This window comes from Aulonocara sp. 'chitande type north' Nkhata Bay, linkage group LG4 (genome assembly GCF_057382095.1).
Source record: "Aulonocara sp. 'chitande type north' Nkhata Bay isolate Kocher_YH1m ecotype deep benthic linkage group LG4, A_spYH_male_GT1.1, whole genome shotgun sequence".
Taxonomy (NCBI): domain Eukaryota; kingdom Metazoa; phylum Chordata; class Actinopteri; order Cichliformes; family Cichlidae; genus Aulonocara; species Aulonocara sp. 'chitande type north' Nkhata Bay.
Genome location: NC_141347.1, coordinates 37,961,530 through 37,985,541, shown reverse-complemented (window position 1 = coordinate 37,985,541; position 24,012 = coordinate 37,961,530). Strand labels below are relative to the sequence as shown.

General features: G+C 43.4%; 2 protein-coding genes across 2 annotated transcripts in view; one reads left to right on the top strand and one right to left on the bottom strand.

Moving 5' to 3' along the window:
- Window positions 1-24,012, top strand: part of syngr1a (synaptogyrin 1a) — a 153,405-nt gene that overhangs the window by 29,794 nt on the left and 99,599 nt on the right. The gene's annotated exons all lie outside the window — the stretch shown is intronic.
- Window positions 13,121-15,729, bottom strand: LOC147333319 (interferon a3-like). The gene is made up of 5 exons (XM_086290774.1): window positions 15,570-15,729; window positions 14,023-14,106; window positions 13,787-13,939; window positions 13,523-13,600; window positions 13,121-13,444 (listed from the first exon to the last, which is right to left on the bottom strand). The coding sequence occupies exons 1-5, from the start codon at window positions 15,687-15,689 to the stop codon at window positions 13,274-13,276; spliced, it is 606 nt and encodes a 201-aa protein (XP_086146900.1). The 5' UTR covers window positions 15,690-15,729; the 3' UTR covers window positions 13,121-13,273.

Sequence of the window (24,012 nt, the reverse complement as noted above, 5' to 3'; positions counted from 1 at the left end):
TTAGACCAGTTCTACAGAAACTACAGATTACAGAGACCACAATGACTGAGGCGGTTCTACTGAGATGGGCTCTGGTACTCACACAGCGACCCTCATCCTGCAGACGGTCCTGCAGGGTGAAGAATTCTTCGAGTTTCTTCTCGTCCCAGTTGACTCCGCCATCTCCCACAGGTAGCTCGTGTTCCTCGTACGTCAGCCACATGCCTTCGAGTAACTTGTAGACGACCCACAGTACTCGGGGACACTGAGGTGGGCCAATGAGAAATCAGGTCATATCCAGACATAGAAAACAAAGCTCTATGAGAGCCGACAGGCCACGGTGAAGTTTACCTGAGATCGACTGGCTGCAGTGGTGGGGAGGGTGGAGTCTGGAAAGGAGATATTGGCGTTGACTGGCCGGCAGTGGAGAGGAAATTTCGGTCCCTACAGGACAAACAGGAATCACTAAATTTTTATGGACAGATGACCGACTAACAGCAGCTGATGTTAAGGTCTGAGGGTTTCCGTTCCTACCGTGGCGTTGAGTAGATGGTGGGCTCCCGTAACCACTCTTCCTGTCAGAGGACGGCACCGCGGCGTTGGCTTGGCAACCAGCATCATCTGGAGACCAAAGAGCGGCAAGAGAATGAGGAGGACGGTGGAGGGCGCCATGAGAGCCGAGCGGGTCCTTGTCTGGTCTGAGGTGTGTGCTGTGTGAGCCGGCAGGTAACCTGGAACAGAGAGAAGCAGATGGGCTGGATGTCAGCACATCAGCCAATGAGAGGACATCTACCTGTGTGACTCACTCACAAACCACTAAGAATCTGATTGAAAGCACAACCTGGACCCTCTACTGCCAGGTGAGTCACTAGAGGAGTGGTGTAAAGCTCATTAACAGGTATTTATGAAAAAAACAACAACATCGGTGAGTAGTTAGACGTGTCCGCATATTTATGGTCATATCTTTGGTTTCAGATACGTAAAACATCCCAAACAGTTTCCCTGACGCTTACTACCCATCTAAATGCCTGAAACGGGATGTGACATCACAGCTCTGAGAGAAGTAAAGGTAGCTACAGTCACCAAAGCTGAACTCTGACCTGTTAGCGATCGGCCGGACTGATACCGGGCGCTTTGAGCGAATGGTATTTGTAGTGTGCCGAGGTGACGTGTCGCTCGCTCAGCTCCTATCAGACATAAAAACACAACACTCTTTCCAGTCAGCAGGTTTTCCCGCCGCGCCTCGGAGCGTTGGTGGAATTATTCGTCAGAGCTACGAGACCCGATCGGGCGCCAACCGTCAGCTGACGTTCTCGTCTCGCATCATGAGTGGAAAATTCACGTTCTGACTCTAATGAAGAAGAAAAGTCCTGAAAGTCAATGAGTCACTTATCTGAAGCTTTGGCCCTGAAATGAAACTTAAAGCGCCTTCGTTAGCGCCTTACTGCTAATCATCAGGGGCTTTTAATCACCGGCACAGAGGGACCCGAAGCCAAATTGTTCAAAATGCAACTTCATTCAACAGCACAGAGCTCGCAGGCAGCCAGGGCATAACGCTAAAAAGTCTTCAAACTTTATTAAAACCCTCAAAACCTCTTTTAAATCTTCTAACTAATTAGGAACAAAATCATTATAAATTTGAGTTTTACTTGGTATTTTTTGAAGGATCGGGGGTTTTTTTGGCACTGATGATGTAGAGCTCTGAAACCCTGTGACACAAAAATGTTTCATATTTGCCACATTTCTGTTTCACAGGGTTAAAAACCAGCTGATGTTTATCCAAACTGCAGACTTCATTCATCAAATTACAAATAAAGCTGTTGCAGACATAAATGATCAAAGATTTTAGGAAACAGTAACTGAAAGTTCAACAGCTGACTGAGCAATAGAAAATCAATAATGGCATCAGGTTTCAAGCTGTTGTTCTAATGAAATATGTTTAATCCAGAAGTCTGAGGATTAATCTGAGGATATCAATAAAGCCCACAGCTGATCTAAAACTGCTTCAGTGCTTTGATATCTGAGTCGAGACACTCACCGTTGGCAGGGGTGCTGCAGGGTTGGAGGTGTTGGAGGTGTCGGAGGTCTGCGCTGATCTGGTTCTTCCTCTGGTGGTTGTTGTGGTTCTGATGAGAGTCTGTGTTATGTTGTGGTTTAAATAAAGCTTCATCCTGGAAAGCAGTAAATGAAACTCTGATGCATTCAACAAAAATTAAACATTTCTAAGAACTTCTGGAAATTTCCCAACCTCAGGCCCCACTGCATCCTGGCCACCCCCTCAGGGTGCGAGGTGGCGCGCGAGCCTTCGCTTTGCAACTGCTGACTCAACATGGTAAGAAATCCAGCAACAGCAGAGATGCACAAAACATATGGAAACATTGACGGTCAAAAGTTTATGGACAGCTGACGTCAGCTACATGTGTCGTCAGCTGGAGGCCCCAGACACTTTAATGAAGTGCTCCGTGTCTCAAAGAGCACTTTCAAAAAGTAATCACATTACTGCAGTAACACTTCAGTGTGCAGTGTCAAAGCAAAAAGTTTTCAAATGGGCAGAAGAATCAAAAGCTCTGATGTGATGTTAGCTCCACAAGATCATTACTGTTCACTCAAACTAAGACTTGATGTGAACATGTTTTTAACTACACTAAAATAACATTAAAAGTTTTAAAAACAATGAAACTCAATGAAACGATTTTATAAACTTGGAAAACTATATCAATAAAATCTACACAAAGGAGAAACAGAAGCAAACTCACAAACTGTAAATATGTCAGCTGCTTCATTAGTTTATTTGATTTTGAAACAAACTGTGACAGAAGTGTGCAGCTGGTTAAAGTGCAACAATAATTATGTTCAAGTCTTATAAAAACTAGAACTACTTCAGTTGAAACTTAAATGAAAAACTACAAAATAAACAAAACTACAGAATTAAATACACTTTTAAAATAATGATGTAAATGAACGAGGTAACAAGTCAAACAAGTCAAAAATAAAAGTACTAATCTGTAGCCTGATGTCATCAAAGCAGATACATATTAGACAAACACAGACCTTTGTAATTACTTATTGTTCATTTTCTCTTATATGTTGTTTTTGCTGGTGAAATACTTAAAAAACTGACCAAGTATTGAGAATCAGCTCATTATTGCCCCAAAAAACTCAGTTTGGTTTAAACTGCGAGCTATCGAACCTGCCAGGAAAAATCTGTAGTTAATTTACTGTTACACAGTCAACCAGCTGGTGTTAGGACTATTCTGTATCCTGCAGTTTTTCTCCTCACTTTTCTGTCCTTGTGTGTGTGTCCTGTAAAACTCCTCCAGTGGTCAGTCAGTTATAAACTCAAAAATAAAGTGCACTGTCATCGCCTGATTCTGATTGGATGATTGGAATGCTGACTCCTCATTAAACACAAAAGTTTGTGAACATCTGAGTTTTGCCGAAAGTCAAAAGTAAGGAGATAAAATACAGATCAAAGGTTGGATGATCGATGGATGGATGGTCGATGGGTGGATGGTCGATGGGTGGATGATCAATGGATGGATGGATGGTCGATGGGTGGATGGTTGTTTTATTTTGGTGGTTTCACTTTGGTTTTGTTGATGCTTATGTGCTGAATTTGAATCGGAGACGCAGTTCAGAGATGTGCTGTTTGAAGCGATTGCTCTGTAATGATCCATGTTTCTCATTCAGAAAATAAAGGATTAATATGCAGTTTGTAGTTTTTCATGAAACAAACAAACACTTTGATTTCCTGCTGCTTGTTCCCTTTGAGTCACATGGAAACAATGATGTCTCTTGTAGTTTCTCAGTAAGTGTTCATGGACAGAACTGTCCTCGTCCTTGTGTTTGCGTCTATGAATCAAAGTAAAACCTGTGAGTTTCGTCACAGGAAGCGGTTTAACGCTTCAGTTTATGTTTACAGAGAAGAAGAGAGAGCAGCAGAGAGGCAGGAAGTGCAGCTTCAGTCACATTTAGACAGAAAAGAAAGAAGGAAGGAAGCGTGGAGCTCCTCTGTGGAGAAATGAGATCTCGGCGAGTGTTTCGTTTTCCACTTCAGCTTCGACGAGTCGCTCAGTGTCACCAAGCGCGGGGCGAGTGACGCTGAAACTGAAGCGAGCTGCAGAGTCAGAGCGACACTGAGCCGAGGCCGAGGCAGCTTTTACCCTAAAGTACTCGAATGACTGATTCTGCTTCCAGCCGCAGGAAGTTTGCGCTTCATCGGAAAGCTCCCATCACATGTTACCGATGATCAGCAGTGTGTTTAAACATGAAACACGATGTGCTGTTTCTGATAGAATAGAATTGAATAGCCCTTTCATGTCTTTAATGAGTTGTGGGTCCTCCACACTAACTGTGCAGGGATAAGACATAAACGTAGACAGATGATGCACACACATCTGAGTCCTCTCTGCACCTAAAGATGATCTACTGACAGTAGAATCAGTTTTCACCTGTTTGATGCCTGACGAATTATTAAAGTGATTAAAAATTAACCTTTAAGACTGAAAAAACTGACCTGAAACACACAGGTCACCATCCCTGACCCCTGACCCCTGAGGGTGACCCCACTGCTCTGATGCCAAACTAACTGCAGCTGCCTTTGAGCGGCTCATCTGCGAGCCATTCTCAGACTAACATGAACTCTGTGCAACATTAATCTGTTCCTCATTAAATATGCTGCCTCCCAGTCCCTCCCACATGTGAGCAATAATTAAAGACTTTTTCATTTTAACGCAATAAAAATAATGCAACATTCGGGTCGTTCTGCCTGCAAAACTCAATACACTGACATAACACCAGAGATGGGCAGTAACGGATTACATTACTGTAATCTGATTACTTTATTCAAGTAACGTATCGAGTGCAGCGAGAGTATGAGCGTGCAGCGTTTAAAGCGTGGAAGTACTGACCTTACTTTGAGTTTGATTCCATAAAAAGGGACAAAAACATTAGTGTCCGCTGTGCGTGGGAAGAAAACTTCTTTTTACAGCGAAAAAAACCCCTAAACCTCCGAGCAAGCACCGAGTAGCTACGAAGTAATGGGAAACTCACAGAGAAACTCGTGGATTCTTCCACTGACCGCGGCACACCTGCACCAGGGTAAACCTCCGCCTACCCCACTCCTGCTTTACAGGTGAAAATAGAGCGACAGGACCGCTGAGTCTTTGACTTTATTTATTTTCTGCTGTGTTTTACTTGCATCTATTTGAAAGACTGAGTGTAAACACAAAAAATATTTTATTTTATGTGCTGGAATGTGCAGAAAATAGGTTTAAATGTTAAACTAATTTCTTCCAGTCAGAGAATGTTGCATATAATTAAATCTTTGCTTGATGCATAAAGTTAAAAGATTAAAACTAATAAACAAGTTTTAAAAAGAGACTTTTCCATTTGATTACATTTTATATGATGGATTATGTAGAAAAAGTAGAATTGGGCTGAAAGATCTATCACTTTATCACCTCTTGTTAAAGAAAATGTTCTAAAACACTTCTTCAGTAAAGACTCAGAGAAGAGAAACACACAGAACTTCTTGCTAGCAAGGGCAGCCTCCAGACTGAGACTCGCCCTGAGCACTGCCCCTGGTTTTTATTTTATACTCCATTGAACGTGTGTGTGTGTGTGTGTGTGTGTCCTGCTGATCAAAGGGTCATAAAAGGTACATCCTTGGTCAGGAGAAGGGTGAGGAAGTCCAGCAGTTAAAGCACTTAGACTAAAACAAACGTAACTACGTTAATCCTGCCATAAAACAATAAAACAAGGTACGATCTCTCCCATGCTCCCAGGATTTGGGGGTGCATTCCTGGGGTGCACGCCAAGCCTGCAGCCTGCTAGAGATCACACACAATTGATTATATGCCTCTAAGTATACATGGTTGAATATTTCCTAATACAAATCACTACATGCAGTATTCTACCATATGCAAACTTATATCACTAAAAAGATTATACTGACTACTAAACACAATTTCCTCTTGACACCTCTTCAGGTTGTAAATCGTGTTTTTAAAAGTAACTAAGTAACTAAGTAATTAATTACTTTTGAAAATAAGTAATCAGTAAAGTAACTGGATTACTTTTTGGGGGAAGTAATCAGTAATTAGTTACTGAAGTAACTTGACCAACACTGCATAACACGCAGACCTTCAAAGTAAAACAGGAAACACGCTGACTGAACTCAAGATACGTAAACTTAACACAGAACACACGGAAGTCAACAACAAAAGCTAAGAACTAGAACTCTGGAAATATTACAGAACTAAGCAGCTAGAAATACAAGGACAGAAACCAAAACACCAACAGCAACAACCATGAACAACAAATAACCAAGAAACACAAAGCACGTGGTCACCGACCCAGGACCGTGACAGAAAACACACAGACCCACAACACTGAACAACAGGAGGTGCAAAAGGTTTCCTGATGGTCGGGTGAGAGTTTGGAAGCACGTTCCATCCTGCCTGTATCAGCGCCCAGGCTGCTGGTTTGATGGCGTGGGCTTAGACCACGGTTAGACCACGTCTGTCCCGTTATGATCCTTCTGAGATTTGGTCATAAAGCTCAACGTCTCAAAGCTCAGATCATCTCAGACCGAGTTCCTGAACGTGCCGCTGCACTCGGATGGCCTCCACCGTCACAGATCTCAGTCCAACACAGCAGCTTTGGGAAGTGGAGGGTCGTGATGATGTCACGATGATGTCATGTCAACATGGCTCATAATCTCTGAGAAAGGTCGCCAACAGCTTGAAGAATCTGAGTCGTGAAGCGGCTCTGATGAAAAAAAAGTCCAGCTCGGTAGACTAAGAAGCGTAGATGAGCCGCAGGGAGGCAAAGACTGAGACACACAGTTTCACAGTTGTCTATCAGGTATTTCCGTAATCTACTGATTAATCATTATCTGATAAAGTAACACGATAAGGGGGTTTAGCTCAGTGCGTCGAGCTGTCTCCCTTCTCTCTCTGCCCTGCTCTCCTGTCCTCTCTTCATCAAATAAAGCTGACAAAGGCCAAATAAAGTATTTTTTAAAAGTAACCAGATAAGAAAGACTTCTGTCTTATTCACGAGAAGTGAGAAAACGTGGGAGTTTTAAAATGAACTCTCTTTGGTTCCACCTCGTATGTCTGTTTCTTAATAGTTTAACTGCAGATAAAACTTCACCTTTATGGGCCATTTTAAAATCGTATTCTTGTTGTTCCCTAACTGGACGTATGGGATGAAACAAACGTTGAGAGCCGTCTCGAGTGCCCTGAGCACATTTCGATGTTGGGGGTTAAGGGTGAGACTTGGGTGGTCCGCTGTTACCAAGCATGACATGGGACCCCAGATCTTTAGAAGTAAGTTAGGGGAGAGACTCACCCACTTGGGATGCTATTGGTCCATTCAGTGGGCGTTATTAGCAGCAATGTTACCGATAACACCCGAAGTGGGTGGAAAATGTTACAGGGCAGGATGCAGTGAGGAGGGGGACCTTACAGTTTTACACACCCTGTTTCTCTACACAGTTTGTGATTCCAGTAAAATATCCCAGTTTATACTATTACGCTCTGTTTTTTATTGTTTTTTATTATATAGGATCAAATTTTGATGCCACTCTTGTGCACAAGCAGAATTTTAATGTCTGGATTGTCTTTTGTTTAGACCTGCGAACGACAATGGATGGATTTAATGTATGACCTTTGGCCCTTTTCACAGATTGTTTTGTATGTCTTGCATAATTTTATACAACATTGTTGAGGTTTATTGTTTTCTTGTGTACAGACATCTGTCTTTTTAACCTTTGGCGCCCTCTAGGGGTTCAAAGAGTCAGGTGTTGGCTGATGGTGAGCCTGCCTATCAAACCCTGATGAAGACGGTTCCCTCTAAACTGAGCGCGGGAGCAATCGCGAATCAGCGAAATAAAATAAATACACGTATTTACTTTAATTCCATTTCGGGCTGGATTTTTTTTTGTGTGCGCAGCGCAGATTTTCTGTGTGGGGAGACCATGTCAGCAGTGTGCGATTGCTCACGCACTCAGTTTAGAGGGAACATACCTTGGAGGCAATGTTCCCTCTAATGTTTCATGTGTCTGAGCAATCGCGCAAACTCCCTGAGCGGACACTTGGACCACTGTGAGCAACAGCAGGCGTGGTCATTGTGGTCACGCCAGCACCGAATCCATCCAAGTTGCATGTTTCTTAAAATAATGAAATTACAGCATTTACATTTATGTTAGACGACTTTTAATTAACTGCTTTATCCCACTTACAATGAAATTTTTTTTAACAATTGTTCATGACCTGTGCAGCATGTTAACACTATTGGAAGTAAAAATAACTTGAACTCCAATTTTGAAAACACAACTTTCCTTTTTTTTTTAAATAAAGCTCTGACTTGTATTATGAGTCTGTGGTCTGGGAGAGAGTCTGTAACTCTGTCTGCAACATACAGTAAATAATGACCAATGTTGGGCAATTAATTATATAGTTACTTCTTCAAAAAAGTAACTGAATTATGCAAACCACAAAGTTTTTTGCAGCTGTTTACCTAAAAATGCAGCCAAGGCGTTTTTAAATAAACATTTCAAACTATTTACAGAACAATCAGCTGTTCTGCATCAAATCTGATGCCACACAAATTATTTGTGCCGCTCCAAAAATAATTTCTGTCCACTATGAGATGAAGGAGAACAACAGCCTGATACCTGCAGGCCTGACAGCAGCAGATGTGTCACTGCTGTAACACCTGTAACACTCAGCAGGCGCCTCATTGTTCTGACACACAACAAAACTATTGACTACACTACACACTAACTACACAAGATTTGCACTAAACGTCGCAAATTTTTCACATCTCAAAACACCGCCGTCACTCCTACCCCCCTCCCCAGGCGGAGAGTGCTTTCGCCTTTCGAGCGTTTTCCTTATAAAACGCCGTTTTTACCGTTTCTTCCCGCAGTAAATATAAACAACGACAGTATTCAGGAAGAAAAACAAACATTACAGATATTTTTATCATAGCTCTGGTTTTACGTCCGATCAACACAATTTAAAAACTGGTATAAAGTCCACACTTTGTCCGTCAGTTGTTCCGTCTGTCCTGCTCACATCTCCAATGGTTGTACACGTTGTCATTAACGTGGCTTCACTCCACATCAGCTTTGCTCGCTAAAACACCGGTGTCGGCACATAAGGACGCTGTCAGAGCCTGTCAACCGCGTTGATTAGCTGCGTATATACGAATGTGAATCGCATCATTGGCTGGACTATGGGATAAGGTGGCATCGTTCTAATCCCATACAGGAGCAGCCAGTCTCTTACTGACTAACACTGCAGAACAGAATTGTTAACGTTTTAATTTTAACTTCAATTCAGGCTCGATTTTTATGTGCACAGCGCAGATTTTCTGTGCGCAGAGACCGTGCCAGCAGTGCGCAATTTCACACGCGTGCAGCTTAGAGGGAACATTGCTTGGAGGGTGTTTGGTCTGTTGCTGAACTGTTCCATGACTAAACTTGCTGGATGATCTTAAACAGATCTGACCGATGAGCAGCTGCTGGTTCAGCCTTTAGAGCCTGGCAGCGTTTTCTGATGGGCTGTGTGAGTGTGTACACAGACTCCATGTTAAACGATGGCAGCAGCATCGTCACTGCTTGTGGCATACCCACCAAATGTCACCATATTACCAGCCGACAAGGGGAGGTCCACTGTTGTCCTGAACTCAACTGTATGCAGGACTTCCAAAAATCCATAAAGGAGTCGCACTCTCCCTCTTCACGTGCACACTGTTAGAGCTCTGCCTTGTTTCAAATACAACGAGGGTTTCTACAGACACAAACATGGCTGTGCCATGGGTCCCTGGTGTCTCCTATTGTAGCCAACCTTTACATGGAGGAAGTGGGAAGAAAGGCTCTTGGCTCCGGGACAGCGCCGAGCTACTGGTACAGATGTGCTGATAACACCTGGGTCAAAAGTAGAATCCTTCACTGCTCACATTAACTCTGTGGATGGAAACAAAGTTCACCAGGAAGACACAAAGATAACTGTTTGCTGTTTCTGGACTGCGATGTGTGCACTGAGGAGAATGGAAACCTCAACATTAAGTTTACTGGTTTATGTTTCCTCTGTGCCAAAAGGGAAAGAAAAAGGAACACACACGTAGAGAAAGCTCTTCATACATATACAAATAAAGACCATTTACCATAAAACCAATCACAGCAGGAAATCTTTCCTTCCTGTGGATATCTCTGTACAGCGCCTTTATCCAAAGCACAGAGGAAGGGTGCAATAGCTGAAAAAATTGTAATCGTGATAGCTGTAACTAGCTGAGATGGCTGGGTCAAGAGATGGCTTTTTAAGTCATGGTGTAAGTTGAAGGCCTGTGGTGTGCAGCTCATTAGTAGAGAATGGTAGGGCCGCTTAAAGACTGAAATATTAAGTGCTTTGCTAGACTCCAGCAGCTGATGCAGAGCGTGCTGATCTGCTGAAACACTTCAAGAAAAGCTTTTAGAAGGACGGCAGCTCGAGCTGACCACACACTGTATTTGAGGAGGCTGACAGTTCACTGAAAATATAGCTGTTGACTTTAGATATATTTTGTGGTTTTATTGTTTTTATTGTAAAGACATAGTTTTAGAACTACTAACCTGGGTAACCAGGGTGCCTGCTGCCTCTTTGGCCTGTCAGAGCTTTCTCAGAACACATGGGCTTCTCCTGCTCTTTGTAAAGACTGGTTTTAAAACTAGACAAGGCTGAAGTCTCTTTGCTGCAGTCAGTCTGAAGTAAATTCAGATGATAAATACAAAGTTTACAATGTTTAGTTTGCATATAAAAAACAAAAGCCCCTTACCTTGCGAGTCTTGATGAGACTCACAAGTTTGATTCTATTCATCTGGATGTTTTCGTCATCATCAGGTGACTTCTTCAGTCTCAGCTGACTGCAGGTTTCACCAGGATTATAAACAGGACATTTACACAGTGACTGACACTAGCACCACTGAATGAACAATGAGGAGCAGTGAGGTGCTCATTAATATGCAAATTGTCATGACCACAGATTAGTGATCATGAGATGGGGCTTATCTTGTGAGGAACATCATAAAGAAACAGAAGTTCAAGTTCAAATTTTATGAGCCACATGCAGTGGCAGGTTGAAGGGGAAGGGGGATCAGTGAGTGCTTATCAGTGCAAGTGTATGTGCGTGTCCATAGTTCAGCTGAGACAGTGTCCTTCGCCCTGCCAGGCTAAGTAAACAGTCTTCCAGCCAACCCAGGTGGCCTTGCATGGAGTGGGAAGAACAGTCAACACACAGTTGTTATCAGGGAGTTTTGTTCGGCTCCAGCCTTGAGCCCACAGCTGGCGCCGAAGGGACAGCCGCATTATGATGTTGATTATTCTTTTATGCGAACAACTCATGAGAATTTCAAAGCTGCTCTTTAACACTCCAACACTGGTCTCTCCATCTCCCGGTGGAGAGGCGCGAGCTTCTCCATGATGGTATCAAACTTGCGCTCCGTGGTCTTGTCATTCTTGTGCTCAGAGAGCCGATTCTGAGAACTCACGACTGCAGTCAGCTGCTCCACGATGTGATCCAACTTTCGCTCACAGATGTTATTCTGAGTGAACTTCTCCTTGATGTAATCAAATTTACGCTCAGAGGTGTTATTCTGAGTGTAACTGTCCCTGAGACAGTTAAAATAAAGTTGGTTATTTTGTGTTTCTGTGATAGATTCATGCTTAATTTAGTTCATTTATTTATAAGAGTAAGATGATAAAAGTGTAACATTAATTTAAAAAAAACATGTCTAAAATATGTGATTACAAAATATGGGTTTGTTAAATATGTAAAGTGCTGTAACGTTTGTATGAGGTAAAGTTTGTAATTGTCACATGACCAGAGTTTGGTTGAGAGCACAATCACGGCATTGTGGAGCTAGCATGGATACATGGCTACAGATGCATCTACAGCCTCAGCGTTAATGTTATTCTGCATGTGGTCCAAGAGGCGCACACGGTATGGTTTCATGTATATTGTTTGTATAATGTTGCATACGTGTTCTACACTGGTAATGAGAGGACATTTTTGTGATATCCATTATTGTGCATTTTTCTGTTCTGCTTGTACAAGACTGTTTATGGACACTGATATGAGAGACTGATAAGCTCAAAACATTTATGTTGTGTACTTTGTGTTTCTTCAGTTTTCACGGTGTCTGAAGACAATAAGAGTGAGAGAGAGAGAGAAATAAATTTACGAAGACATCAGTATGATGCGTGGCCATTCTTTGTTGGACCCCTGTAGTTACACTGAGTATTCACGGCAGCCGTAAGCTTCTCCAAGATCTTAACCATGCTGCACTCAGTTAGCCCGTTCTGAGAAGTCACGCGTCGTCCCATCGTTTCAATCCCAGCGGGCAGCTTTGTGGGGGTTTGAACAGCTGGTTCCGCTTTCTTAATTCTCCGATAAGCCAGGGCCAAGCCAGCTCCGATCAGCAAGAACCCTGTTATCATGGTTCATAGGTAGATATCTTCAGCGTCCTCGATCGACAGACCCTCCATGTCTGCCATGTCTGCCATCGTGTATCCGGCAGGGAAAGTCCCTCCATGTTCCAGGCGCAGTTTGGTTTCCTCACCTGAGCCCAGACTTCTCGTTGAGAAAAGGGTGTCAATAGCATTCAGAGACCAGTTGATCAAATCCATAATTCTCTTTTAGGTTTTAGAGAACGACAGTGAGAGACTGTTCCAGGGAAAGTAATGCACACAAGACAAGACAAGGACACAAGAGGCTAAGCAGGGAAGATAAGGGGAAGGAGGAGAGGAGAAAGGTGCGATTAAGAGTAAAGATCATTGTTTTATTGTTCGTGAATGCTTCTTTGCATTCTCCATCCCATCAGAGAGCACCCCTCCATGAGCATGCTACTGATGGAGGTCTCTTCCTGTTAAAAAGGAGTTCTTCCTCCCTACAACCAATGAATGCAGCTCATTTTAAATGAGACAGAATTTATTTCAGTAACTTATTTAAAAAAAAGTAAAGCATATGAAATGTTAATACAAAAAAATAAATAAATAAGACCAATCTAAAGTAAAAATTCAGAGTGACTAAAATGCACGACAGAAATATTTGGAAGACAAAGTTTCTGTACTTAAAGCACTGAGTTACTCTGAAGTAACAAACAAACAAACAAACAAACAAACAAACAAACAAACAAACAAACAGTGTTTGATGAAATATGTAGAAAAATAAATAAATAAATATTTCAAATAAATACATAAATAATCTGAATAAATACATAAATAAATAAATAGAGAGGGGAACATCAGAGACAGTCTTCAGATATTGTGTCAGTGTTGCGTTGCTGTTGCGTTGCTGCAGAGCGCCTCCTGCTGGCAGCAGCAGGAACTCTGATGGAGGCCACGAGCAGCTCCAGCTGTTCCAGGCGCAGTTTGGTTTCCTTCCTGAGCAGCTGCCATGACGCAGTACTGCAGCCCTGTACACACAGTACTACACTTATTACCACTGTCACTACACACAATAATACAACGAGTACTACAGTACTTGTACTTACAGAGCAAGACAGAGTACTGTTGGCCAGAGTCCTGTAGTAGCTCCTCAGTCTGCTGTTGGCTGGACTGTTGGTCGAAACCTGGAGACAAAGAACAGTTCAGACTGAGGCTCGGAAAGGAGGTGAAGTGTTGGTGTGGGAGGAGGTGAAAGGAGGTGAAGCACTGATGAAGAGGAGGCTCTGGGAGGAGGTGAAGGAGAGTGGGTGTGGGTGCATGTTTGCTCCTGTGAGTAGGCTGAAAGCAGTGAAGTGGGCGTGTCCACTCACACACGCGCTCAGTTCCATGATCTGTCTGTGGATGACCGTCAGGAAGCCCTCCGTCTTGTCGGCGCCCCAGGGAGCGGCTGACAGGTTGTCATGGCGATACAGACAGAAAATAAGCTGCAGACTGTCTCTGATGAAAACCAGCTTTGAGTCCACCTGAAGAGAGAGAGAGAGAGGTGAGCTGCAGGCGTCTGATTGACAAACAGATGTGATGTCATCGATGTAGTCATGTGACCTACCTCAGAGTTTTTTATTTGCTTGTAGAGATGTTTTGGGAATCGAACCGGATGAACTGAAGAGTGCTGTTCAGTCAGCTGATCGCCCTGAAACAGAGAGACAGCGCTTCATTTCACCACATCGCTCTGAGCTGTTGCCAATCGTGACGTGTTGTTGACGTCCCCACATTCAGGGGGTGTCCAAATTCATGGGCTGCATCCTCCTGAGGCCGCATTTGTAGACCGATTGCGTCATAGCGACGCGCAGAAGGCTGTCCAAATTCTTTTTTTTTTTTTTTTGTGTCCCGTTTGGATCTTTAGCATCAGAATTGTTGTCTTAAGGCCAAGAAAGATGCCAAGCGGATTTATTTTACCAAGTGGATCATCATGGCCTTGCCATATTGGTCCATTTGATTGACCTTTATTATAATTATGAATTTATTTTATTTTCAGTTGCTACAAACGGGACAGACATGACTGGGGGACAGGACAGGGAGAGAGAATGAAGGAAAGAGAGGGAGAGAAAGAAAACCAAAGGGGAGAAGAGACGGTGAGAAGGGGGGGAAGAAACAAACAAACAAACAAACAAACAAAACACCTGGGTCACCTGTATGGAGAAAAAAACAGGGTCACAAAATAAGCTTCTAAGATATTAAACTCCAAATATCTGCTCGGTTTATCAAGATATCACATATTTGGAGAGACGTCTTTTACCCACTAGCTCGATAGCTAGCCGGGGCGATAACAGCGAACTCCACCCAAACATCTTTTTCAACCCCCCTGCGGTCTTAACTACTCAGGTTAAGCATGATATATGAGTCACTTAGATAACTTATAAATGTTATTGTTTGGCTTTTTTCAGTGTTTCATTTGTTTGTGAGTAAATCAGTTTGGCTGAGATCAAAGTTCTAGTTTCCACACAGCTGAATAAACGTCAAACAGAAACTGATTAAACAGGAGTGTGAGACGGTCGAGAGTTTACACCAGCGTCCTGTTATATTTTAGATAGCAAGGAGCAGACAGCCGAGATTATTAACTCCACCCAGACAGCGGTGACGCAGATCTGAAGGCTCGAGCGTCACATTTCACAGCCGCTCACGACTGGCCTACCCGACCTTCTGAGGACCCAGGCCACGTAGACCGCGAAGGCCGGGTCCTCAGGAGGATGCAGCCCATGAATTTGGACACCCCTTCAGTCTACACGCTAAACATGTGACCTGTGATGTTTACAAATGTCCTACAGGCTCTGAATGCATCGTTTCAGCTGTCAGTAAACTTTGTCTTGAATATTCATCACGTCTGCAGAGGAAGGGCTTATTCCAGTCAGGTTTCAGAGCCCATAACAGCACAGAAACAGCTATAGTGAAGGTTACAAATGATCTTCTTACAGCAGGAATCTCTTTATCTCTTTAACTTAATGATGTCCTGGGATAATTTCATCACTCTTGAAATGTCTTCAAGGATCCTGGAAACTTTTAAAGGACCCCGGAACTGTCTCTTTGTAACAGTCTAAGGAGTCCTGGAATGTTTTAAAGACCAATTTAAGGACCTGGAGTCAGTGCTGTACTCACCATGAGAGTGAGGAGGCCCCGGGCTTCTTTGCTCGGTTGCTTGTAGTGCGTGAGCCAATCACAGCAGAGGGCAGGGGTCAGGGCGCCACAGAGGACGAAGAGCAGGCCCCAGGTGACCATGATGAAGACGATGAAGATCCTGTGCGGTGCTGAGAGTGCGTGTCCATTCTGCCAGCAGAGTTCAAGCTTTTATTTTACAAACAGGAAACAGAAATATTGGGGAAAAAGTCCGTCTTTCATTTTCCCTCTTGGGAAAAAGTACCTGCAAACTGGTGAGCGAGGCAGGGCGCTGATTGGTGGGTCTTGCAGGTGCTGAAGGTGCGCTCGGAACATTGAAGACTGGTTAGTTTTCAGCGTTTGGACGAGAGGACGACATCGGACTCGTGTAAAAACGTGTTCCTGTCACTCACATTTCACTTTATTTTACTTCCAGAGAAATAATCACAGCACACCTGAAATCAGCGGATATGGTGAGAGAGAAGAACCTGACCGTAGACTGACTCTCTTCATATCATTGTCATTATTAATATTTTTATTGTTATTATTGTTATTAAAACCAACCAGAAGTGTTCTGATTGGTTCACAAACGCAAAACAGAAACCGTGAAACGTCTGTGCAGCGATGACGTCATTGCTTTCTCTTTCCCCTCTCACTTTCGTTTTCATGTTCACGTTCTGAAAGCTGCAAGGCTGTAAGCACTGAAGGAGTCCTGGAAGGCTTTGAACAGGCTGTGAAGCCTCTGTGCTGGAAACACAAGTGCAGGAATTTAAACTGGACCTGTAAAATGTCAGAAACACGTCTGTCACTGTGTAGAAGCTGCAGTCAAACCAGTATAAACTAGAGATGGACCGATCTGATATTACGTATCGGTATCAGTCTGATACTGACCTACATTACTGGATCGGATATCGGAGAGAAATAAAAAATGTAATACGATCCTTGAAATATAAAAAAAAAAAACCTCACAAAACTTGCGACACGGCGTAACTCGGCTCATAACCAATGGCGTGTCCAGCGGGGTGGCCTGGGGGGGCACAGGCCACCCCCCAAACCAGACTGGCCACCCCAGGTGCCACCCCAAAGGCAAAACAATAAAATTCAATCAAATATCCGATTATGTTTTCACGGTGACGCTCAGATATCCGAGTGTAAGTGAATGCAGCATCGCTTCTGCGCTATGCCATCACGTTAGCAAAGGTAGGAGAGCCAAGCCGAAAGATGGCACTGCAGGAAACAATTTTTCGGTGAAAGAAAATGAGGACAGAATAAATGTCCCGGTAAGTAATATCAAGTTTGTTGAGTTTAGTAAACTTCGGTGAAATTAGAATACCAAGGAAAAAATAACACTTAAAGAATTATTGCAGCTGTGGAATATTTCAGACAGTATGCTACTGAGGGCAGCTAACATAAGAGTTATGAGTTATAAGATATAATCTAAGTCGTAACATTGCTGTATGGAGCTGCAGATTTGGTTGCAGGTTAACATAGCTGGACTGGCCATCGGGCATACCGGGCATCTGCCCCGTGACTTATTTTTTATTTTTTTTGTAATGGCATGAACAATGAGAGGTGGTGGATTGGCCAGATGCAGGTCGATGTGTAGAAATAACTCCGTTGTTTGGTGGTGGCTATGACGGGGCTTCCACAGAGGCAACAGGTGGATGAGGGAAGGGGAGGCAGGAGGAGAGACCCGAAGCAGCCGCCAGTCCGAGTGTCAGGTGAACTGAACTTCAGGTAAGACGTTATGAGCTGCAGTCTATCTGGGTCAGATATAAACTAAGTTTAGGTGGAGTTTATTTTTGTGTTGCTGACTTTTTACTGTCAGTTGCAATAACTCATACTGCGTTCTAGCCAGTTTGACGGAGTTTTTATACAGCTGGGTGGGTGCTATGATGTTACTGATAGTGAACTTTATTTTATTCATAAGGTTAGTTAGTAGAGTTGCCAACGGCTCCTTAAAAAAATGGAATGGTCCCTCATTCAGAGAAAATATTACACGTTTCATATTGAGCTGAGAAGAGACACAGTTTGTCCCGGACTTTAGCTAGAATGGGAAAAAAGGCACAAAGCTGGATTTATTCTGTCTTTACGCTGCACAGCTGCCTCTTCTTCTCTCATTCTCTCCCCCTCCCTCTCCTGTTGCTACTTCAATCATGGAACTGATCAGTGATCAGCTGATCGGCTTTTCTCTCTTGTTTGTTTATCGCCCACTTTGCACCAGAAAGAGGAAACCAGCGGATGTCGCGCTAAACAACAGCAGCACGTTTAAGCTTGATCAGCTGTTGTTAGAATGTATTTAATATTAATTTCTAGTATCAGCTGATGTTTGCTGGAGCCACAGCTGTAAAGCTGCTGGTCATGATGTCTGTTTAGATATGTGTTGAGAGGGAAACATGAAACCAGGAGATGTCCTTACTGAACCATCAGAGCTGAACAGGTGATGGAGAAACAGGTTTACCTTTTAGGTGACATGGATGAGTTGAAGGGAAGTTATGAACTGTTTCTGAGAGACAAATAACACCAGCATCCTTTTCTAAGCAGCTGACAGCTGGTAACTGTGCAGGGGCGGGTCTAGCAAAGTTTTGCCAGGGGGCCAGGTAGGGCATTAACAGGGAGAGGGGGGCACAAAGAAATACTTTTCTTTCTTATTCTCATTTAAAATATCTAGCTTTTATTAAATAATTATCTGAATCTTACAACCAAAGTTTTTATCTGACGTAAAATGTATAGAAATCATACATATACCAACAAGACTGTACATCACTGTCACAACAGGGTTTGTTTTCAGTCAAAGTCTTTATGGCTTTACTACCTGGTGGGTCAGTCTGTAGTAAAAATGCCCGATTTTCTGTCCCAGTCCAGCCCTGCAGGTTAATACTGGCAGTGTCACCATGCCAGCTGACTGGATTTCATCATCAGCCAGTGTTGTTCTTTATCAATATTACCAAAGTTTACCATAAGGCAGCATAGAAAGTATTTACTTGCCTTTAGGTTTTATTCAAATGTTAGTCTTTTCATTTGTTTCTCCACTTTTTTCCTGTTTCAAAATCAAACACCAGTTTGTGAGAAAATTATCTTCTTTTTTTAACAGGCATTGGTTTTGCATTGGCATTGGCTAATTTGTCAATTGTTTGTTACAAATGTTCGTATTTTAATTTTCAAAAATGTTTTTGCCCAAAACATATGTGCACTATATGTCAGTAAAAATACTATGCAAATATTGATGTCCTTGAATGCTGAGTAAACACTGACAAAGCACTGATTGTATCTCTTGTACTTTATCAACACAGTATCTAAAAACTTTGCACCGTAGTGGTTAAAATCTCATTCTAATAAGAGTTAAAAGTGCATTTGGTTATTAGGTTTATAGGATTATTGAATTATGGTTAAGGGTTGGTAGAATTATTTTTTTAAACATTATCTGCCAATTAAATCTGCCACCCTTCTCCAAATCTGTGCCCCTACCTGGCCCCCCCAACAAAAATTTTCTAGACACGCCACTGCTCATAACCGTAGCACGTTGGAGCAGTATGCGTCATGGGATAGAGCGGCTGTGGTGTGCCGGACCTGTTGGTGTCTGGTTGAGCATTTGGAGCCTCGCCAACCAGCATTTCATCTCTGAGGAAGTGATCCCTGAGAGAAGTAAAGCAAGTGTGTAAGTTCATCTCTGAATGTTTGTAAAGCATTCCTGCGTTAAGCTTAACAACCAATATATGGAGCGACTACCTCTCTCTCTCTCTCTCTCTCTCTCTCTCCCCTGCTGCTACTTCAATCATGAAACTGATCAATGATCAGCTGATCGGCTTTTCTGTCGCGAGTCCGTCTCTCTTGTTTCTTTTTGGCCCACTTTGCACCAGAAAGAGGAAACCAGCGGCTGAACAACAGCAGCACGTTTAAGCTTGATCAGCTGTTGTTAGAATTTATTTAATATTACTTTCTACACCAGGATCTTTTTCTACAGCTGACGGCTGGTAACTGTGCAGGGGCGGATCTAGCAAAGTTTAGCCAGGGGGGCCGACAGGGCATGAACAGGGAAAAGGGGGCACAAAGACATACTTTTCTTTCTTATTCTCATTTAAAATGTCTAGCTTTTAATAAATAATTATCTGAATCTTACACCCAAAGTTTTAATCTGATGTAAAATGTATAGAAGTCCATTACTGTAGTAACTGTTAAGTCTAATATACTCTAGTAAGCTATCGTACTTTTTCCTTTGGGAAGGTACCATTTGTGCAGTCTGCAGTTCTGTTGAAGAAAGATGTTGAATCTATTTAAATATTGTAGAAAAACAGAAAAACCTTGGATTAACGGAGATGTTCACGCGGCACTGGTGGCACGGAGCACCGCCTTTGCCTCCGCGAACACATCGGACTACAAACACACACATTACCAACTCCGGAAGACGATCAAAGCAGCCAAACGTGAGTACAGGGACAGGGTGGAGCAACAGTTTGACAACCCTCGGAGTATGTGGCAGGGACTAAACACGATCACAGACTTTAGAGGGAAAACCAGCACACCGCAGACCACGGCCTCTCTGTGTGAGGATCTAAACGTATTCTACGCTAGATTCGACACAGCGAACACCATGAGACCGGACAGTGTGCGCACCGCGGATGATGTCAGTGCGCACACTGTGTCTGAGGAGGATGTGCGGAAGTGCTTCAGGAAGGTGAACGCACGCAAAGCTACAGGTCCGGACGGGATTCCCGGCCGCGTCCTCAGGTCATGCGCGGCTCAGCTGGCTGGAGTGTTCACGCACATCTTCAACCTTTCCCTCTCTCTGTCTGTAGTCCCAGCCTGCTTCAAAATGGCCACCATCGTCCCTGTACCCAAATCCTCCACCATCTCCTCATTGAACGACTGGCGACCTGTAGCCCTGACCCCCATCGTAAGCAAATGCTTCGAGAAGCTGGTCAGGGACTTCATCTGCTCTGCACTACCCGACTCACTGGACCCTCTACAGTTCGCATACCGCCACAACAGGTCCACTGATGATGCCATAGCCCTGACACTACACACTGCCCTGTCACACCTGGAGAAGAGAGACACGTATGTGAGAATGCTGTTTGTAGATTACAGCTCAGCATTCAATACCATCGTTCCCTCGAAGCTGGACAGGAAACTGCAGGATCTAGGACTGAGCAGCTCCCTCTGCAGCTGGATCCTTAGCTTCCTGTCTGACAGACGCCAAGTAGTCAGACTGGGCAGCATCACCTCATCCCCCGTCACACTGAACACTGGTGCTCCACAGGGGTGTGTACTGAGCCCTCTCCTGTACTCACTCTACACCTACGACTGCACAGCCACTAACAGCTCCAACATCATTGTGAAGTTTGTGGACGACACTACAGTGGTGGGTCTTATCACCAACGGTGATGAGACGGCTTACAGGGAGGAGGTCAGCGCCCTGACCCACTGGTGTCAAGACAACCATCTCACCCTCAACGTCGCAAAGACAAAGGAGTTGATAGTGGACTTCCGGAGGTGCAGAGAAGTACACACCCCCATCACCATCAGCGGCGCTGCTGTGGAGAGAGTGAGCAGCTTCTGGTTCCTTGGTGTACATCTGGCTGAGGATCTTACGTGGTCAGTACACACAAACAAAACAGTGAAGAAGGCGCAGCAGCGCCTCTTCTTTCTCAGGAGACTGAAAAGATTCGGCATGAGCCCCCGCATCCTCAGGACCTTCTATCGCTGTGCCATTGAGAGCATCCTCACTGGATGCATCACCACCTGGTATGGCAACAGCACCGCCTACAACTGCAAAGCTCTCCAGCGAGTAGTGCGGTGCTCTGAACGGATAATTGGAGGTGAGCTTCCCTCCCTCCAAGACATCTACAGGAAGCGCTGCCTGAGGAAAGCGGGGAGGATCATCAAGGACTCCAGTCACCCCAGCCATCAACTGTTCAGACTGCTTCCATCAGGAAGGAGGTTCTGCAGCATCCGGTCCCGTACCAGCAGACTGAGAGACAGCTTCTTCCACCAGGCCATCAGACTGCTGAACACGTCATAGACACCTCAGCTTCACTACTGGAACTTCAACATTATGCACTCCATACTGTACAGTAATGCCACTGTTTTGCACATGTCTCAACTCTGTATATTTTTATATATTTTATTTATTGTTTACTCTATTTAATTTGTAAAATATGTGTACACACACACACACACACACACACACACGTAGAAAAATATTTAGTATACACATCCAGAAATGCATATACTATTATATATTTTACATATATTTATTAGTTTCAGATGTAGCCATTCTTGTATTTTGCTTGTTTACATTATTGTATTTTGCACAACTCTGTTGCTTGTGAAGCTCGCACACAAGAATTTCACTCACATGTGCTGTACCAATGTACCTGCACATGTGATGTGACAATAAAAGTGATTTGATTTGAAAAATAATTGATTTCTGTGCATTTTTTTTCCGCACTGCATCAAATTAAAGTTGATTACGTCAATTAAGCATCATGAGGTGGGGGGTGGTTCCCTATTTAGTTTTTTTTTTTGCTGGGAGTAAATGGTAAATGGTCTGTATAGTGTATAGCGCTTTACTTGGTCCTAAGGACCCCAAAGCGCTATACACTATACACAATCATCCACACATTCACACACACATTCACACACTTCCACAGCATGTCTTTATCCTGTCTTCCTTCTCTCACACCAACCAATCACAGCAGATGGCCCCGCCCCTCCCTGAGCCTGGTTCTGCCGGAGGTTTCTTCCTGTTAAAATGGAGTTTTTCCTTCCCACTGTTGCCAAAGTGCTGCTCATAGGGGGTCATATGATTGTTGGGTTTTTTTTCTCTGTATCTATGAAGCGCCTTGAGGCGACTTATGTTGTGATTTGGCGCTATATAAATAAAATTGAATTGAAATTGAATTGAATTGGTGATGGCAGCTACATTGTAGCCACAGCGGCCCTGGGGCGCACTGACAGAGGCGAGGCTGCAACCCTATTAGGTTGCTTACTCTTTAAAACACCAGAATAGGGAGGATTGAGCAGGTTTAAGTTTATTAGATTCATCAGTTTTGCTGAACTATGAAATATTTTGGGTGCAGTGTGTTTTTTACATACAGGTATAACAGAATAGCTTTAGTGGGTTTTTTTTAAACTTGAGTATGAACTTATACAAAATGCAGCAAGATATTAAAAAACAGTTTTATTGATTAAAAAACACTATATCGGATTCATATCAGTATTGGTATCCAAATTTATGATATCGGTATCGGACATAAAAAAGTGGTATTGTGCCATTTCTAGAATAAACATAGCGGCTCGATTATGAACATAAATAACATGAAGTCAAACTTGGGCCATGGAGAAGCTTGTTTCAGGTTTGGGATTGCACACTGTTACTGCTGGAGGCAACAAGAGGCCTGGAAGTGTATCTCTCATTGGCAGTACTATAAAAACTGTAAAGACTAAATTAGCGTGTTCAGCACAAGACTTCCCCAGATGTAGATGCAGAAACGCTTTCTCTGCATTGACAGAATGCCACCTGCCAGAAAGTTGTCAATATACGGAGCACAGTCCTGAACTCTGGCCTGAAACGGATCTGGCCGGCATTGTCATGAACCACGCAGGCCCGGATGTGTGAGGTCAAACACAGTGCATCCAGCAGCGCAGATAATTGTGTCCCCTGGTGTCCACAGCTACTGTGTGTAACTAACTGTGGTGGCCTGCGTTTGGGACAGAGTGCAGGGCACAAAGCTTGATGTGTTGTTGTAACGCAATGTGACGTTTTATATTTACAGGAGACACAGTGACTTAACCAAGAATTAACTACCTTGAGCCCAAATTTTGGGGAGTGGAGGAATCAACAGCTGGTCTCAGCACAGCTGTAGTCAGAGGCAGAATACCAGGGCTGCGATAAGCCCATTAGGCTGGATGCAGACTGGTGTACAATATACACAGAATAACAAAAGTTTGGTTGTCCTCCTTATGAAACTTGTGAAAATGACGAGGATTGTCTCAGTAGGCTGGAGCTTGTTATACTTCATCATGGCTGGATCATTGCATCAGTACAGCTGAGGGTCATGCAGGATTAGAAAACATGACTGCAAATCTAGGGTAGCTGTGTCAGACCATATACCTGTGGGTTTTACTGTAAATGTGGAACAACTGCCAGCAACAACTCCAAATAATCATGTCACTAATAACACACTGCTGCCAGAGCATTTAGTGAAGAGGACTTCTTGGTTTTTATAATAATACAAATAAACATCTAAACAACATTTGTTTGCCTAAAGAATCGGTTTTGTGCAGGATGTCCAACATCAGCATCTTCAGCCTTCACATAAACTTTGTTCCATATGATGATACAGTGGCTGCTCTGCATGAAGGTGGTAAACTGCTTGATGTCCAATGTAAGCACAGGGGTGGCATGTCGCCTACTAATCAGGACGTTGGTGGTCTGATCCCCGTC

What these genes read in the sequence shown, in the direction of transcription:
- LOC147333319 (XM_086290774.1), bottom strand. Translation starts at nt 15,689, where the DNA reads ATGGTCACCTGGGGCCTGCTCTTCGTCCTCTGTGGCGCCCTGACCCCT. An exon ending in GGGGCCTCCTCACTCTCATG is followed by an intron (nt 14,107 to 15,569) that starts GTGAGTACAGCA and finishes TCTCTGTTTCAG; the next exon opens with GGCGATCAGCTGACTGAACA. An exon ending in AGCAAATAAAAAACTCTGAG is followed by an intron (nt 13,940 to 14,022) that starts GTAGGTCACATG and finishes CTCTCTCTTCAG; the next exon opens with GTGGACTCAAAGCTGGTTTT.